The 18,250-nt window shown below is 50.0% G+C and overlaps 2 protein-coding genes across 3 annotated transcripts in view; one reads left to right on the top strand and one right to left on the bottom strand.

Moving 5' to 3' along the window:
- The first annotated feature begins 10 nt into the window (after positions 1–10).
- HIGD1B (HIG1 hypoxia inducible domain family member 1B) lies at positions 11–3,113 on the top strand. 2 transcript variants are annotated; one of them, XM_057536521.1, is made up of 4 exons: positions 11–48; positions 1,512–1,662; positions 2,276–2,410; positions 3,049–3,113. In XM_057536521.1, the coding sequence occupies exons 2-4, from the start codon at positions 1,563–1,565 to the stop codon at positions 3,111–3,113; spliced, it is 300 nt and encodes a 99-aa protein (XP_057392504.1). In that variant the 5' UTR covers positions 11–48; positions 1,512–1,562. The 2 variants fall into 2 exon arrangements, with proteins under 2 accessions (XP_057392504.1, XP_007180241.1); XM_007180179.2 differs by lacking the exon at positions 11–48 and having other exon boundaries at positions 1,420–1,662.
- A 529-nt stretch (positions 3,114–3,642) lies between these two features.
- Positions 3,643–18,250, bottom strand: part of EFTUD2 (elongation factor Tu GTP binding domain containing 2) — a 34,667-nt gene continuing 20,059 nt past the window's right edge. Inside the window, exons 12-28 of the mRNA XM_007180178.3 lie at positions 15,816–15,879; positions 15,339–15,429; positions 13,727–13,862; positions 12,389–12,516; positions 10,983–11,176; positions 9,920–10,031; positions 9,380–9,520; positions 8,640–8,741; positions 7,588–7,670; positions 6,962–7,048; positions 6,610–6,736; positions 6,320–6,407; positions 5,581–5,699; positions 5,348–5,442; positions 4,736–4,889; positions 4,450–4,557; positions 3,643–4,118 (exon numbers count right to left, since the gene is read on the bottom strand). Of these exons, the coding sequence (XP_007180240.1) occupies positions 4,023–4,118; positions 4,450–4,557; positions 4,736–4,889; positions 5,348–5,442; positions 5,581–5,699; positions 6,320–6,407; positions 6,610–6,736; positions 6,962–7,048; positions 7,588–7,670; positions 8,640–8,741; positions 9,380–9,520; positions 9,920–10,031; positions 10,983–11,176; positions 12,389–12,516; positions 13,727–13,862; positions 15,339–15,429; positions 15,816–15,879 (1,925 nt within the window). The 3' untranslated portion in view covers positions 3,643–4,022. The remainder of the gene's footprint in view (positions 4,119–4,449; positions 4,558–4,735; positions 4,890–5,347; positions 5,443–5,580; positions 5,700–6,319; positions 6,408–6,609; positions 6,737–6,961; positions 7,049–7,587; positions 7,671–8,639; positions 8,742–9,379; positions 9,521–9,919; positions 10,032–10,982; positions 11,177–12,388; positions 12,517–13,726; positions 13,863–15,338; positions 15,430–15,815; positions 15,880–18,250) is intronic.

Below are 18,250 nucleotides of genomic sequence, written 5' to 3'. Positions count from 1 at the left end.
CTCTGATCCAGCCACTTATGTCCAGAGGAATGAAAAGACTGAATTGAGGTAAGGGCTCCCCTCCATCTGATCTTTCATTACTTTCCAGTGTTTGAGCTCCAGCCTGGAACTCAGCAGATGGGGGGTTAAGACCGATGCCCTGTCCTATCTCCTCTCCTCTCCATTCCTGACTTCAAAGTCTCCATAAAGCCGGACACTGCTTCCCTGACCCCATAGTGGCAGCTCCATCCGCAGCTCTTGGCCAATTCAAAGCAGCAGACGCTGAGCCCTGGCTGGGCTGCTTGCACTCCACTTTCTAGCCGTCTCCTAGGGTAAGCACCGGCGTGCTGAGGACCTGTGGGGCCAACAGTCTTTGCTCCTCCAGGAGAGGAGAGGCAACTAGGAATAGAAGCCACCTCAAGCAGGGACTTTGTCTCGTGGTTAGACTTAGAAGGCACCCAGCAGGCAGAACCCCTGGCCTAAGGACCAGGACTCTGGGACTCCATCTAGTTTTTGATCAGAGCAGACATTTACAGGGTTAGCAAGTAGAGCCATAGGGGTTCCAGCACAGGGATAAGGCAGGGGGTTGGTACCTGCAAAGAACCTGGCAAGAGATGGACTTAGAGACAGGAGAACAGCTCAGGGACCAGAATTTGTTCCATTAGACTTAACATCCAAAATCTACACAAAATTATACACAGATACATGCCTAATCGTTTCAATCTCTGGCTCTCATGATTCAGTAACCAGTGCTGTAACTGTCTGGGATGGCTCTGGCTGCCTGGGGCCAGATCTTCCTCTGCAGCTCCATCAGGGACAACCATCACAGACTCAAGGCCAGTGGGGGACCCAATGTTAAAGGCCTGTTCCTCCCACCCTCATCTGTGGATTTTTCCAGCTGCTTTTCTTGGCCCAAGGATCACACCCGTAGGGACAGAGATGGTAGAGGGGGAGGCAGAGAAAACAGTGAAGCTGGAATGAGCTGGGCAAGAGGCAGATGCTGGGAGGAAGAGACGGAGAAATGGCTCCAGCCATCTGAGACAGGACACCCAGGACATCTTTTTTTTTTTTTTTTTTTTTTTTTTTTTTTTAAAGTTTTACTTGATTTTATTTATTTATTTATTTATTTTTGGCTGTGTTGGGTCTTCGGTTCGTGCGAGGGCTTTCTCCAGTTGCGGCAAGCGGGGGCCACTCTTCATCGCGGTGCGGGGACCGCTCTTCATCGCGGTGCGCGGGCCTTTCTCTATCGCGGCCCCTCCCGTCGCGGGGCACAGGCTCCAGACGCGCAGGCTCAGCAATTGTGGCTCACGGGCCCAGCTGCTCCGCGGCATGTGGGATCTTCCCAGACCAGGGCTCGAACCCGTGTCCCCTGCATTAGCAGGCAGATTCTCAACCACTGCGCCACCAGGGAAGCCCACCAGGACATCTTTTTAAGTAGTGTCTGTGTTGGGCATGGTAAGAGAGGTCTCAGCAGTCCACTTCTTCCTTCCCTCCCTAGACTGGGAATTGGAGTTCTTCCTGCCTCCTTCTAGGACCGATTTGAAGCCTAGGAGCCCCAGCTGCTAACATCTGGGGGCAGGATCATGTCTGCTAACAAAGGCTCGTGGGCACCACCTGAGGGTGAGGACAGCATGTCTGAGAAGATCCTGAGGAAGACCAGGGAGTCTCTGCTGGTGCCTATAGGTGAGTGGGAGACGAAGGAATGGGGGCCGAGGAGGGGGCCTTCTCTCAGAGAACATGTCTCCTAGTCCTTTCAAAGAATGAAGCACAGAACTCAAGTGGTCCTACCCATCGAATAATCAACAGCTAGAAGTGAACCAACAGCAAAGGTGCCGAGGGACTAAGGGACACGTCCTGACAATGAAACGAAGGAGTCTGGATGGCTGGAGGTGGCAGCCAACCAAGCGCATGGGATACCAACACCAGCGTCAGGATGGGCAGGAGCAGTCTGGGGTTCCCCAGGGCTCCCTTCCCCCTGGCCCTGGGAGGTTAGAACAGCTGTGGGGGCCGGCAGCAGTTGGAGAAGAGCTAAGGGGGGTGGGAGAGTCATGATGATGGGCTATTTGTACAGGGAGGAGGGGAGTCATTGGAGGGAAGCACTTTGTAAATATCTTTGAGAAGAAACAACTCAATGTTCTAATGATAGCCTCTCCTCACCCCACTGCCGGCCCCAAAGCAGTAGCAGGAAGGCAGTTGATTATCCAGATGCCCAGCCTGCCTAGTGAGGTGTCTCTCACCAGGAGAGCGATGTACTTGGTGACTGAGGTCCAAGGGGTCATGTTCTCTGCCTACATAGGCTTAGGGGGTTGTGTGGTGGTGGCAGCATGCAGGATTTACCGGCTGAAGGCTCATGGTTCCACCAAGATGTCCACACACCTGATTCACACCCGAGTGGCAGCACAGGCCTGTGCTGTGGGTGCGATCATGCTGGGTGAGCAGCTGGTGGGGTCATGGGAGAATGAGGGCAAAACTGATTAGGCAAAATCTGGCTGAGTCCTGACAGTTAAGGGACCATGAGTTCAGTCCCTGTTCCCTATACCAAGCTCCACAGCAAGTCCTTGGTGAGGCCCTCATACCGAGAGTTTCAGGGTTCCCTGTTTAATCTCCTGTGTTCCAGGGGAAGATGCACAGTCTGTTTCGTGAGTTTGTCCTAGAAATGAGAAAAACCATGCAGCAGAACCTATGCTGAATTTCTTTTCCTCTCTGGATCGAAAGGCAGACAGCTACTTACTAGCTGTACGACAGTGGACAAATCTTTCTCTCACAGTTTCCCCACGTGCAACATGATGGTAACCACCCCAGCTTGCCTCCCTCATGTACTGCCGTGAGGTTTCTCAGATAATATACGTGAAAGTACTTTGTGAAGTGTTAAATGGGATGTTTCCCCAGGCTGTGCGGCCAGGTGTTTGTAGCAGCTGTTGTGACCTAGGGTGGAAAGATAAGCAGCAAAGCTGGACTCCCAAGGGGATAGCTAGTGCTGGACCCCCAGGACTCTGGAACACCTGAGAGAGCCAGAGGATGGGTGGAGGGTGTGATGTCATGGGGCCGTTTCCCTTCTCCCTCACACAGGTGCTGTGTACACGATGTACAGAGACTACATCAAGAGAACCGCGCAGGATGCTGGGGAGAAGTAGGACTCCTACAGGCCTGGGGCAGCCAGACCTCTTCGATCAACCCCTGGTATGCACCTAATAAAGGAGTCTGAGGCAAATCAATAGTCTCTTCTTCACACAGACGAGAGCAGAGTAAGGGATTGGTAGTGGCTGGTAGGAGGACTTAGAGCAAAGGGCTGGAAATCAAAGAGTTCTGGCCCCCAGCTCCAGGGCAAGGAGAATCCTCAGGGGCAGAGGAGGAGGTGTAGCCCTCTGATCCCAGAGACCCAACAACTCCCAAGCCCCCTCAGGTGCCATCCACCAGGAATGGGAGCTGGGGACAGTAAAGAGGCCTCAGTGCTCATGGGAACACTAAGTGAAGAGGCAGGCGTTCCTCCCCCCACAGGCCGCCTCCCTGGGGACCAGGCAGGAAGAAGGCTGCAGCTGGGAGCAGAGTCAGTGCGGCCTCATGGGAGACAAGACAGATCCAGAACCCAAGTGCCAGGATGAGCCCGTGCTGGAGGGAAGGGGGCGGAGCGGTGGGGATGAAAAGAACGGAGCAAGGCAGAGGTCAGAATGTTCTGTTCATTTATAAACCATGTCTCAGGTCAAACTTTTATACAAAAAAAAAAAAAATAAAATAAAAATCCACGTAAATCCTGACGACAGGGCCCCCTTGGGCGTCAACACTGCCACGCCCTTCTCCCTCCCTGAGCCCAAGCTCCTCTCTGTTCTCTGGGAATGCAGCCAGGCAGAGGCCACAGGAGGAACCAGGAAGCCAAACGCTCCTCCCTCTGGGTTGGAGGTTGGAGGCTCTGGGCTTGTTAAGGGCGGCCACAGCAGTCCCAGACACGCTCTGACAGCACGGAGTCCAAGTCCCACCAGGTCCTCGCTTCAAAGTCCAGGACGCAGCCCAGCGCAGGGAGCAGGAGCGGCCAGGAGTCCGGGCGCTCACATGGGGTAATTGAGCACAACATCCTGCTTGGCGAGCTCCAGCAACATAGGATCATCGAAGAACTTGCTGATGCTGACGTCTTCACTCAGGCCCTGCAGAGTGGGGGCAAATGCAAGGATGAGCCCTGCGTGACCGAGCTGTGCTTGACTGCGGGGAGCGGGTGGGGGCCAGTTGTCGGCGGAGCTGCTTCGGGAGCCCTGCCTTTAGGGTACCGTCCCAGGGCAGGGGAAGGCGCTCCCTTCCCAGGCAGGCAGCCCTGGGTCTGGTTGCCTGAAGCCTATACAGATCGTGACTCTCCACGCTGTGCTGTGAAATGCTTTCAGTCTTTGGGAGAAGGGTCCAAAAGCAAGAAATGAAGAGAGATCCAACTCCTGGCAAGACCTTGGGGGTGGAGGGATGGCCGTGGGTCTGAGGGACACGTACCTTCCTACGACGGGTTTTGATCATGAATTCTCGGGCCAGGTGGGGTGCTGGCTGCGGCTCCAAGGGACGGATGACAATGCTTTTGTCCAGAGGATCACCGGGTACAATCTGAAAGGCAAAGTGGTTTCATCAGATGGTCCAGGCCGACCTCCCAGAGCATCCGGCCTAGCAGCAGGGCCCTTCTCTAGGATGCCGGCGATCCCCCTTGGGGCCTGGAGAGGAACAGGTCAGAGGGGATGACCTTGCAGAGGTGGGGACCATAGCGGCCAGCCTGCAGTTTTCTTACCTGCCAATGGTGGAAGACAGACAAGGAAAAGGCCTGCCCCTGCGTGTGAGTCCGCAGATCGGTCTCAAAGCCAAAAGAGTCGATGGCAGGGATGAAAGCTTTGATGGTGTAGAGAGGGGAGCCTGGGATGGGTGCATCCTGAGTCACATGCCCCCTGAGACAGAAAAACAAAGGCTGAGTCCCTAGTCCTGAAGAGGCCAAAAGCAGAGAAGTAGTGTACCCCCAAATGTTGACCATCAAAGAAAATAACCACAAGTGCGCTACAGAGGGCAGAAACGGCTCTCGGCCTAGTTCCCTGTGGAAGTCAAAGGTGCAGCAACCTCTGGGCAAGAGTACAACATTGACGAGACAAGGTCCTGTAGACATTCCCACCACTGACACACCCCAGGAATACTTGCCCCAGGAGCTCTCTGAGGGGGCAGCCCAAGGAGAAATCTCAAATTATAATCTGTGGTAAGGCTGGGGATTGCCTCATTCCTTTCCTACTTCCTTCTAAAAACCGTGGTTTCAGGAGTGGAGAGTGTGGGGTCCAGTCCCTCCTCCTCCACAGCGAGGTTCCTTCTTGCTGGGCTTGTGCTCGCTGCCCCTCCCTAACGTGCCTGGGCAGCTCACCTGCGCCTGGCCAGGACGGTATAAACAGCAGAAACACAATCTGCGGGAGCCTGGACCTCTACGAAGTAGTAGGGCTCCATCAGACGAGGGGTGGCCTGCGAGAGAGCCAGAAGGAAGGGTTCCTCAGCTTGGGGAAGGCTGAGGACCGAGAACCCGGGTAAAGGGAAGGCTGGGGGACAGTAGCCTCGAGGCCCCACTTAATGCCCTGCGGCAGGACAGCCCTACTCGCTCACCATGAGGAAGGCAGAGTAGACGACTCTTCTGGCCGTGGGGATGATTTGGCCCCCACCCCGGTGCAGGGGCTCCTGGGCAACCACTGCATCCAGGATCTTAAACTTGACATTTCGAATCACTGGAAAGGAGAAGGGGGAGCTGACTGCTGAGTGGTTCTGGTGCTAGTCAAGGGCGCACGGGCAGAGCAGCAAGGAGCCTCTGCAGCATTGCAGCTGTCTTGTAGCCATGAAAGATACGGTACAGAATCAGCCTGCAGATGCGCGTTCTAACAGCATATGCGGGGGTGTGAAGGTAAGCATATGTTCTCAGTGTTGGTTTCAGGCCACGTTCAGACAGCATAAAGTGTCCCTAGAAGTTTATGTGTTTCTTTTCCAGATATTTAATTATTTTGGGATGTAGAGTAAGTTCTAGAAATTGCACATTTGTCCCTACTAAGTCCAATCCTGGTCTATAAACCACTCCAATCCCATCCCCCTGATACCCTTCCTGAAACACATTCCAGAAATGAGGAGCAAATGTCAATCTAGACGTGACTTCCATTTCTAAGGTGTACCAAGCAGTAGCACCAGGATAGGGAAGGAGAAGGGAGGAAGCTGGCCCAGGACATGGGAAGGCCCTGTGGGCCCCAAGCTGCTTCTCCTGCCAGGTCCCAAAGATGAGCCCACCCCACCTCATACACCCAGATGCAAGGACCCTAGAGGCCTGGGGTGGCAAAGGCAGAGGCGCTGGTGGACTTACACTCATCACAGAGGGGCCCCTCCCTGGTTCCCCACTGGAAACCTTGAACGATGCTGTCCTTCACCGAGCCGAGAAGAGCCTTGTCCACCTGCACAAAACATGAGGGCCCCTTAGCAGTGACCCTGGCAACAGCCGAAGAGTTTAGAGGGAGGAGGAGGTAGGTACACCAGTAAAAGGATACTCTTCTTCACCAGAACATACAAAATACTTTTGGGAAAAATAAGAACACTTTGTAGTTTCTTCCACTCAAGAGCTAGGAGAAGGCCACATGGCTTCCATTAGTTCTGTACCTCAGAGGGCAGGGTATCATCCACCAGGATGTTGGGGCCGGTGGCATCAGGGCCAAAAGCCCAGATGGAACGGGCAGCCAGCAGATCCCAGTCGTACTTGGTCTGGAAGAACTCTCCCAGCTTCTTCCTGGGGGAGGAGGAGAAAATGGTCACATCAGACAGTTCTGTGATTGCCCGTTCCTGAGGCCACAGATCCTGCTTTTCTGGGTAACAGTCGCCTCAGCCTACCTACACTGTGCCAGGACCATAGTGAGAAGGGGGAGACAAAATCAATTCCTAGAGTGAGGGATGTGTCGTGCTAGAGACTCATCAGGTAAGCTGTTCGGCCCTGGAATCAGAGCCACGTTCTCACCTGTTCCATGTGATCTGGACCACCTCGTTCTCTATGTCCTCAGCGAGGCCCTTCTCAAGAGGCTCAGCAATCATGGTGATCTTGTTCCTAGTCAGAAAGGAAATGGGTAATGAGGAGGGTCAGCAGGCTGACCCTCTAGTCAGAAAGGAAATGGGTTCTGAGCAGGGTCAGAAGGGTTGTTCCTAAGAAAGGGTGACAAAGGAAAGAGCTAAGGCAGCGACATCAGTGAAAGCCACAGGAGCAGAGTAGAGCAAAAAGGGCTCATCTTCTTTCATTTGAATCTATCACTTTTTAAAAAAATAAAATTTGGGGCATTGTTTTAAAAAGCTTTAAACAGTATTAGTTACTAAACAGTGAAACAGTAGAGTTGCTGCTAGGAAAAATTTTAAGATGGTCATATTATACAGAGAGAAAAAGTGGCAATTATGAAACCACTGGGAGTAACTAAGGCAAAGAATTCCACAGCATCGTGTCCAAAGGCATAATGAGAGGGCTGGGGTAAAACTCAAGTCTCCTAAGCACCCTCATCCCAAGACTTAGGGGCCTCTATTTGTGATTGGGGTAGAGGTGGGGTCAGGGGAAAGCGACCCCTGTGAGTCCCAGGGTCACTACGACCCCCAGCTTACTTCTTATTGGGAGTTTCAGCAAAGCACTTGAGGGAGGATGTTTCCACGACCGTCTCACAAAACGTGACAACGGGGTCAGCCACCTGAGAAACAAAATAAACTGTTAGGCAAGGTCTAACTGTTGGGAGGACGACCTTCTGCCAAAGGGGATTCCAAGGTTCCCTTGATGCTACCTCTGCGAGAACCCCTGTCTTAATCAGCGTTAGCGACAAGTACCATAGCAGGCTCAGGCTAAAAGTCTGTACCTAAACTAAGAAGCCTGGAAAACTTAGTGTAGTGCACAATTTATGTTCCTGAGCCAAGAGTAAGTGGAGATCAGTTTAGGGCCTAAATTATAGTCTCCCAGGGTATCTTTCAATATCCATACAGCCGTCCCACTAGCATTCACTAAACACCGTGGGCCTGTCAGAGCTCTGCCTTGACACACTGACTGGCGAGCGCCCGTTCCATTCTCAACCCACGACCTCCGGGCAGCACAGCTCCGCCCAGAAGCCCCCACATGGCCTACTCCCGGAAAAATGCAGCGTCTTCTACAGCACCAGCCCTGGGCTAAGAGGGGCATTTGAGGGCACTCACTCCCACGACCACCACCCATGGCCCTGGAGAAAATGTGTGTGTCCACTGAGACCAAGGCTGTGCGACGGGCAGTTTAACTGAGGGGCTACATTAAGATCTCACCACGAGTCCAGAAGAGCCAGTCCCCACGCTCTCCTCGGAACCATCCACTCTGAGCCCTAATCACCACAGATGGCTTAGCTGTGCAACCATTTTCTTAACAAAAGATCAAGAATAACTTTGGCTTGGGAGACTTGGCTCTGAACGTTTGACACTGAGAATAACCCCCACCGCAGGAGGCAAACTGGATTTCCAACCCTTCCCACACAGGGAGCAACAGGTCATGCTTTTCCCACACAGATCTCCTCCCCTGGTGCACCCTTCTCCCCTTGGACCTTCCTGGGGACTCAAGGGTTTGGCTGCTTGTAAAATCAGCCTGGAGCTGTGAGCCAAGCTCCTGGCCAAGCAGGAGCCAAAGAAAGGAGCGGCTGCTTCACCTTGATGTCTATCTCCGAGTACATCTTCCGCAAATCGTGCATCACACAGTCCAGGTAGAGCTCCCCAGTACCCAGGATCACGTGCTCGCCAGATTCTTCCACCTGAAACACAACAACCCTGGTGGTCACAGCCTGGACTCTCTTGTGGCAGCAACAGCAGACAGAGACAGCATGAAGGCTAGAACCCAGGAGGAGGTGCCCAAGCCCACTGGCCAGTGTTGGTTCCAGCCTCTTCAGGAAGGATCAGTGGGGAGCAGTGACCTATGAGTCAGTCCTCAAGACGCCTGGACCGCTGAGCACAGTGCTACTGGATGTGAGGTCACGGACTGAATTAACATCTTAGCCATTTAGGGAAAACCCTGCTCTGCCCGTGGATATAAGCTGACCCTGTAGCCCTGGCCAACTCCTCAGAAAGCTATGCTGGCAGGCTCAGAGTGACTCACTTTTCCCTGTGTGTTTTCTGGAAAATCAATTCAAAGTGTACTTTCCAGGAATCACCTTTCCTATCTAAAGATGCTTGTGTAAGATGCATACACACGTGCATACAGGCCCATACACACAAACAGGGGTCTTGTACTGCCTTCAAATGACAGTTAACAGACAGGGACCAGTCCCTGATGTAGGCTGCCGGAAGCAGCAGATCAGAGCCACCCGGTGGACACGAGGCAGCGCGCGACACAAGCAAAGACCCCTCAGCCTGGGCACACAGGGCTCGGCAGCGACCGCGGCCTAGGGCCTACCTTGGTGGTGAGGGACGGATAGCTCTTGTTGACCTTGCGGAGGCCGTCCAGCATCTTGGGCAGCTCAGAGGGGTTGACTGGCTCCACAGCAATCTTGATAACAGATGTGGTGTTGAACTTCAAGGGCCGGAAAATCTGAGCCTGAGACCCAAAATGCAGAGCAGTGAGGACACCTGGCCTGAGCAGGCACAGACAGTGCAGAGGTCAGGGAGAAGCTGATGACCTGATGGGGAGCGGACTATCCCCCCACCTGGAGCCAGGGCGCTGCTTGGAGGCAACCTGAAGGGCCATTTATTCCCACATACGTTGGCAGAACAAAAAGAGGAGGGAAAGAATAAAAGGATCCCTTCTAATTCCTAGCATTCAGTACAAGGAGAATCCAGCAGGGGCAGATCTAGAAGGCTGAGGCCTGGCAGCAGGAAGCAGCAGTGACTCCGGGTTCATCCCCTGCGCGTTCTGCTGCCTATTGCTCACGTGTGCTGCGCCTCCTTGTGACCCTCTAGCTTAAGCCAATCTAGTTGCCTCTTCCAAAACTCTTACCTCCTCATTGCCTCGGGGTTCAGTTATGGTTGCGGTCTTCACAATTGGTTGATCGACACCTTCAATCAGAACCCAGTTGCCAGCAGGAACACGGTTCACTTCAATGTGGTACCTGGAGCAGCATCCAATAAGCAGCAATGGAACTTGGGCAGAGTATTCATTCCATAAAAATTTACTGAGCACCTGCTCTGTGCCAGGCACTGAGCCAGGAGCAGGGTGAGCAAAACAGATACATTCTAGCAGGGGAGGGATGCAATGAACAATCAATCATATAGCCACACATATATGTGGTTACAAACTGATGCATGCCATGAAAGAAAAATGCAAGGTATAACATGAGGACAAAACAGGCAAATCTAATTCCAGTTAGATGTTGGTAGTAATAAGCAAACCACTGCCCAAGGGGTAGAATGTAAGGAGATGCCAAAAGCACCACAGAAGATACTGCAACTCTCCTAGCTCTTTAATTTTCTTCTGCCTTCTAGAGAATGGGGTGAATTTGGAGGGAAAAGGGGCTGTTGGCAAGGTGCAGCAGCCACCCTAGGAACAGGACAGCCTCGGTTCGGCTTTCTAGCTAAAACGCCAAACTGATGAACTGACAAGCAGCCCAGAGACCCAAGCGAAGTTTAATTCTGCAGACTGGGGTGCTACAAGGGATCCAGCAAAGTCTTTATCTTAGTCAAAAAATAGTCAGTGGAGTTCGGGAAATAATTTCTTTTGGGAAGAAACATAAAGGTTACAATTTAAAGAACACAGAAGAGGAAGAGAAGATTAAGATGAGTGAACATAGAAATCCTGCTACAAGAGTTTATACAAACCATTCAAAAGGCAAAGGCAGGGCTCTTGGCATTATCCCAACAGTAGCTGCCTTGTGACCCTAGCAACCTTGGGTAGTAAGAACCAGAAGTCAACAGATCTGCTGAAGGAGTGGACTTCAGCTTACCCCCATCACAGGGAGCCAGGCAGCTACTGTGTTTCCAAGGAGGACCACCCCTTTCGGCTCGCTGGGGCAGTTCCAGTGCAGAGGCCCAGGCATGGCCCTAGGGGCTCTGGTTGGCAGTACCTGGCCACGGAGATCCAAAGGCGGCCCACGGTGCATATCTGGGAGTCCTCCTCATCCTCCAGGGTGTAGTTCTCCCCCAGTACCTTCACAGGCTGCCCAGCATGGATGGTGCCGCTCAGCACGCGGCCAAAGGCATGAAACTGAACTCCGTCATCTGTGCTGTACATCTTGGTCGTGTGGCACATGAGGGGACCCTGGAGGCGGGGGCAGAGGGTAGCCTCAACCACACAGACTCTCTGGGTAAGCACCACCGTCTCCACCTTCCTTGTTAGCAATGACATGAGCTCCACGAGAAGGCAGCCCAGACCGAGAAGAAGATGTGGCAATCTCCTGGGAAAATTCCAACCAAGGCCCACCCCCTGCTTAGTTAACAGATGTCACAGGCATAGCAAAAAAAATCTTCCTTTTTCTTGGGGGGGGATGAGGGCACTGGGAAAGAGAAGCAGGTTTAGGATGGTAGAATGGCACTTTTAACTTGCAAGATTATAAGACTAACTTGCCCCAAATTTCCTCCAAAGAAGTAACTCACAATTCTCGACTGGCTGTAACGTTTATGCCAAGAAACTAGATTGCCTAAGGAATGACGGGGACAGATTTTTTTAAAAGCCAGGACTGGGACTTTCCTGGCGGTTCAGTGGTTAAGACTCTGCACTTCCACTTCAGGGGGCACGGGTTCGATCCCTGGTCAGGGAACTAAGATCCCGCATGCTGTGTGGCAATCAACTGATCAATCAAAAATTAAGGGGGCTTCCCTGGTGGCGCAGTGGTTGAGAATCTGCCTGCCAATGCAGGGGACACGGGTTCGCGCCCTGGTCCGGGAAGATCCCACATGCCGCGGAGCAACTAGGCCCGTGAGCCACAACTACTGAGCCTGCGCGTCTGGAGCCTGTGCTCCGCAACAAGAGAGGCCGTGACAGTGAGAGGCCCACGCACCGCGATGAACAGTGGCCCCCGCTCGCCGCAACTAGAGAAAGCCCTCGCATAGAAACGAAAACCCAACACAGCCAAAAATAAATAAATAAATTAATAATAATAATAAAAAATTAAAAGCCAGGACTGACAAGATTAGTTATCATTCGTTGAATCTTTACTACCTGTCAGGCACCATGCTAAACACAACCGTGACACTTGCTTAATCTTACTTACTTCTCATAACTACCACATACAAATTATTATCATCACTTTATAGACCAAGACCCTTAGACTCAGAAAGCCTAAACAATGTTCTCAAGATCACACCAGCAGTAGTGGTAACAGCGGGCTTTGAATTCAGGTCATTCTGACTACGCCCGTTGGGAGGGCCATGTAAGGATGGAAAAGAAGGCATTACTCCTGTGACTGGAAAACAGTATTCCCCATACAGTAGGGGACGGAAATCAGAGAACCGGGGGGCCACGTTCCCTTACATCAGGGTCACAGTCGCTCATGGCCTCGCCAAGGTCGGAATCCACACCTCCGGTGTAGGTGTGCTCGATCTTGGGCTTGGCGCCCGCCTTTGGAGAGGGGATATGCTGCACACACATGTCCACAAAGCCTGCGGAGGGAGAAGAGAAAGCCATTACTATATGCTCTCATGGGGGAAGGGAGTGGGGAGCTCTGATCCACTCATGATGGCCAGAAAACTAACAGTGAGGGGACTGCTTTTCAGCTCTAAAAGCTATGGTCCTATGATTCTAGGAAGAAGTGATACCCTGTTGCCTGGGCATACGCTGCTAAAAGATTTGGAATCACACTGATGCCAGGGAAGAGCAAGAAGAAGGTCTAAGTGGTTCCTTGGAACTCAGCTGACAAAAACTTTAATGTATCTATATCAGTCCATGACCTTTTACTGAATATAAGCACTTACTGAGCACTTACACAAAACTAAATAAGTACCCCATCTCTTCTTTCTAGATCTACTTAGAACCATCTCCGAATTGACTCTTCCCTTTGGGAAACACTTCATACGTTTCTGTTCAATAAGTTATTCTGTTTTTCTAACAGCCAATAAGCCATACAAGAGAGAACCTCCATTGGCACCTTGGGGTGCCTAGCATGTCTGCTTTTAGTTGGGATCTCCTATGTCAGATTGATGACCAGCCCAGAATGAACCATTAAAATTATGCGCTTTAGGGATTCAGATACCTAATTCCTATCAGACTCGGAATCAAGAGATTGCTGAGAGGGCCCTTAGCCATCACATTTTCCACCTCCCTTATTTTACAGATGAGAGATTAGAGTGACAGAAGGATTGAGTGGCTGGCCCAGGATCACCCCATGGGACAGGACCAGAGGAGGATTAAGACTCAGGTCTTTTCCCAGCCAGTCTGGGGCTTGTTTTACTATAGCACCTGCCTTCTGCGTGACTAAAATACGAGAAAGAGGAGCTTGGGGGAAAGAGAGATTGGAGTCTATAACCCATCTCCCAAGTCCCAGCCTGGGGCTTTTCCCACTATTTTACCACACTCACGAGTCCACCTTCCTGACTGCCCTCTGGCAAAAACACCAGAACCTCAGAATCTGCTTCCCCATCCCCTTTACTTGCATGTTCCTCCTGGTAGGGAAATTTAATTGCTTTTGTTTTCCCAAGATAGAATTCTTGGTACCATCTTCTAAGCAAAGCAGCTAGGAAAAAACCCAGGTGCCCTGCATCCTGACCTGCAGTTTACTTAAAAGAGCCTCAGATCTCCAAACACCACTGTGGGGTAAGGGAAAGGTCCCCATGATACATGTGGAGGAAATGGTGATGACGATGAGCTCCTTACCTGTGAACTCGCCAAAGAATTTTTTGCAGACCAGCCTGAGCAGGGGGCGGATGTTCAGCTTCAGCTCCTCCTTGGTCAGGTGGATGCCAAGCTCATCCAGGGTCCTCGGGAGGCTGGTGTCCACATCACCCACGACCTGTGACAGTAACAGACACCATGTCAGCTCAAATCATAGCCCCAGTGTGGTGGTACAGAGGACAAGGAGGGCCAAAGGGCAATAGGAAGGGTCACTGCACTGGGTTCTCTCCTACAGGGAGAGCTCTTGGCAAGGATATCAATTTGGTTTCAGGGAAATCTTTGGTACTTACACTTCAAACCAACAGTGGGTGTAGCAAGCTCAGTTAAATGCCCACACTAGCCAATAAACCTGGCCCTCTCAGACGGACTGCTGTCAGTGCTCTGCCCCCTGGTGTCCGAAAAGCAGCATCTCATCTCACTCAGGAAATCCCTTACCCTTCCTTCCCTATTTACAGACTTCTCAGATTTAGAGGATCACTGCACTGGAAGGAACCAAAAAAGGTCACCTAGCAGTCCATCGGCTGTCAGGATGGGGCCAAGCTAAATCATCCTCAGCAGACTCAAGGTCTCTACAGAGACGGACTCTATAAATTTCTTCTTTAATCCTTAGTCTCACACAAGATACGAAGTATTTTCCAGCACTAATGAATTTTAATCGTGGTACTTTGTTTTGTTGCTATGTTTTACTATTTTGTCAGTTGGAATGGCCACACACATTTTGTGTATGTGTGTGTGTTCACTGTGCACAGTGCTTATTAAACACTTGCATAAACACATAACACTCATAAAGTATAACTGTCTTGGGAGAAAGGTATGTATGAAAATTCCTGTACAACATTATTACCCTTTTAGGTAGCACAAATTCATACAAATGCAATGTTATATTCTTTTCTTTGGAGCATCCCACATGTTTTATTTATTTATTTACTTATTTATTTATTATTTTCATTGGCGGATAGTTGCTTGGAGCATCCTACATGTTTAACTACATCATTACCACTGTCTGATGCATCCTTTTCAATCTGACAAACATCACATACATACGTGCCCAGAATAGTCATTAAAATCAAGCTCATATAGCCATTCATTTAATGGCTGCAGAATACTTCATTTTATGGGGTGTACCGTAATTCATTTAATCAGATTCTCACCGATGAACACGTATTTCCAGTTTTTTCCCCTTTTCCTGCTGGTATAAATAACGCTATAACATATATATATATTTTTTAAATATATTTTTATATGTGTATAAAAGTAAAAACTAGACAACGTTCATGTGAAACAATTATATCGAAGTTAAATCCCCATAACTGAAACTATTACTTCTCAAGTGTCACATTCTTTCGAATAGTCAAAATCTTTGTACGTTTCTCCGGGCTGTGCCTTTTCTTTTCTATCTTCCCCCTTTACTCTGATCTCAACAGCACTTAGAAGACTGTAGTGTTCTAGATCCAGAAGACTGGTGACCAACCTTCCTCATACTGAGTAATACAAAACTGATCAGGTTCAGGGGCAGGGGGAAGACCAAGTTCACCAGCTCTTCCACCCTGTGCTTAGAAGGGCAGACCTGAGCCAGGTGGCCTGACACACTCACCTGAGCGAGGATCTTATAGAGGGGCTCCAAGATAAACTCCACGAAGCTCCTCTGGGAGCTGCTGGTTGGGGCCTTTTTGGTGAACTTTCGCCTGAAGAGATCAAGAGTTATGGGAGACCCAGGAGGGAGATGGCAGTGTCACCAACCCCAAGGGTGGATTTCCTAACTTCTGAATCTGGGCAAGGCCAAGCCGAGGGGAAGGAATGTGTGTGATCATAAAATCTCCAAACACAGACTCCTGAGATGGCATAGGTTATGACCCTCATGCATGCCTGGGCTGAGCTGTGGAGACTTCAAGGGAAATGGCCTCTCACCATGTTAGAGCTCATGAAGCCAGCTCACTTAGAGGAGGAAAGATGGTAGTTCACGTCTAATAAAAAAGTAGGTTTTAATCTTAGGAACTCCTTCTCTGTCTGTCCGCACTTACTGGGAAAATGGATCACGCCTCTAGAGAGTCACTTCCTGCACTCTACTTACGTCTTGGGGTTGAAGTAGATGTCACCCCAGAGTCTTTTAGCAAATTCCTGGTAGTTAATGTCACCTATAAGAAAAGCCATACAATTATAGTCTACCTAGCAAAGTACTATTCGAAATTGTTTCATGTGCCACAAGTGGTTTCTAGCTGAGGAATTCTTGCACCTTCCTCTCCAAGGTCCAGACATTTGCTTCTACCCAGGCAGGCAGACAAGGATACTGAGGCACAAGGGACACTACTGGCCCAAAGTCAACAAGGTGATGCTGGAGCCAAAATGAGCACTCAGGTAGCTCCATCTCCAGGAAGCCTATGACTGAGCTATGGACAAGGGTACAGTTTATATCCTTTCCTTTGATGCAACAGGCTCAACTGCCTACATGCTATCCTCTGTGTGCACCTATTACCGCCCCTTCCTGCAGTGGATCTTAGTAGTTCCTTCATTCCTTCCTGACCCACAGAAGCTCTACTCCGCTGCCAGTGTGGGCAACCTCCCAGCTGCAGCACCACACTGAGGCTCCGACTAGCTGTCAACCTCTAGAAGGCACACACCCAGCCCTCTGGAGAGAAGACACCAAAGCTAACCGTTGTGTCATCTTTTACCAATTGATATTTTTAGTTTGACTGCAACTGCTGATCCTCATCAGACTGAAGCCAGCAATTGCGGCTTTTAAAATTCAAGATCTTCTGAGTCCAGAGCTCGTCTAACATTCAGTTAGATCCCTGATAGCACCAGCTATCTCGTGGATGTTTCTAACCCAGATGTCAGACTGCTATCTCTTTCTTGAGAAGGCATAGAGGAAATTCATCACCTTTTCCCTAAAGCCACATTCCCTCAGACTTTTCGCTCCCTTTCAGTGAGGCCATCATCGGCACTTCAACCAAGCTCAAAATCTCTTTGTTGCCCACTTGGTTAATTACCACATTTCCCCTTCTTTCCCACGTTATTAGTTACTTTAACCCTCTCTCCTCTGTGAACCGCTATTTCTTTTACACACCTCTATTACTGCACTTAACATACACTGTATTATAATCACTGGACTGAGCTGCCCGAGCACTCACAGAACCAGGCCTAGTGCGTAACAGACGTTTAATACATGCTTACTCAAAGAATGAGTGAACACCTCTCCAATCCCCCTGCCCCCTTTCAATCTCAAAGATAACATCAAGCCAATAATCACAATCCTGTATCTGTATATTGGCGAAAATGTCTAAATAAGTGTCCCTTCCCTCATCATTTCCTCTCTCTGGCCTATCTTCCATCAGCTTTGCACATATCATCCCACTCCAATCTTTATTAGCTCCTAACTGCCTACAGGATAAAGTCTAAATTCCTTAACCTCGCATTCCAACCCTCCCCAATGTGGTCCCATCCCAGCCTCCCAGTAGTTTTACTTCAACTCTTCTCCTTGATGGAACAGTCCACTCTTCCTGAACAGCCGCCCGTGGGCCAACACCACCTGCCTCCGTGCCTCCTCTCCCAGCCCAGAGAGTCTGGACCTCCTGGCTCCCTACTCTCCACCGTCAAAGCCCCGTCTCCTTCAGGCAGCCTCCGCTAGGCCTTTGGAGCCGAATTCCCTCAGCTCCACCTGCCTACGGCAGCCCCCAGGCACTAAGCCTACACCACCTTACACTGTCATTCATCACTGTGGGATTCTGTCTACCCACTGGATGAAGTTCCCAGGAGTCAGAGATTATTCATCATGCCTTGTGTTCCTAGTAAGAAGACATGGTATCAATTTTGGCAGGATGATGTGATTAAAAAAGCACCAAAGTGGAGTCTAGTTCCAACCCCATCAATAAGGTCTGTGTCCCTGGGCACAGTTTTCCCACATGTAAAATGATGGGGAAGGACGCAGTGATCTCTGATTCCTTCCAGTGCTGACTTTCCAGAAGTCCATACGTGGCTTTTCATAATGATGCTGGGGCTCACAGCTGGCTTCTTCAGAAACTAACAGTGGGTTCGAAGGGTGAGTAATAATCTCTCCTGAGGCTCAGAGCCATTTTCAGTCAGAAACTGAACTGTCAATACATTATAATTACAGAAACAATCTTGGATTTTGCTTCATATGTTGATACAAACAACATTCAGAAACATAACCTGGAACCTTGTTCAGGTGAATTTCATTTACTGTCTGTCCATCTATACATTTTTAAAAAAAGAGCCATTTGGAAACAACCAAAATATATGTCTAATGATGAGAAAGCGAATAAGTTATAGTACATCTATACAGTGGACCAATAGGCAGTTACATAAAATCATTTTTATCAATAAATTTTAATAGGCAAATTATTGTGATCTAATGCTAAGTGAATACTTATCTTATGCTATTATACTATATGTATATATATAAAATACGATCTCTTTTATGTAAAACACTGAACTGAGAAAGAAGGAACTACATCAGAATGTTTGCAGTAGTTATGGTAATGAGGTTAT

Source organism: Balaenoptera acutorostrata, chromosome 20 (assembly GCF_949987535.1).
Source record: "Balaenoptera acutorostrata chromosome 20, mBalAcu1.1, whole genome shotgun sequence".
NCBI classification, from domain to species: Eukaryota; Metazoa; Chordata; class Mammalia; order Artiodactyla; family Balaenopteridae; genus Balaenoptera; species Balaenoptera acutorostrata.
Note: the sequence above shows the minus strand (reverse complement) of the source record. Positions and strands in the feature narration are given on the sequence as shown.

What these genes read in the sequence shown, in the direction of transcription:
- HIGD1B (XM_057536521.1), top strand. Translation starts at nt 1,563, where the DNA reads ATGTCTGCTAACAAAGGCTCGTGGGCACCACCTGAGGGTGAGGACAGC. An exon ending in GTCTCTGCTGGTGCCTATAG is followed by an intron (nt 1,663 to 2,275) that starts GTGAGTGGGAGA and finishes CTGCCTACATAG; the next exon opens with GCTTAGGGGGTTGTGTGGTG. An exon ending in TGTGGGTGCGATCATGCTGG is followed by an intron (nt 2,411 to 3,048) that starts GTGAGCAGCTGG and finishes TCCCTCACACAG; the next exon opens with GTGCTGTGTACACGATGTAC.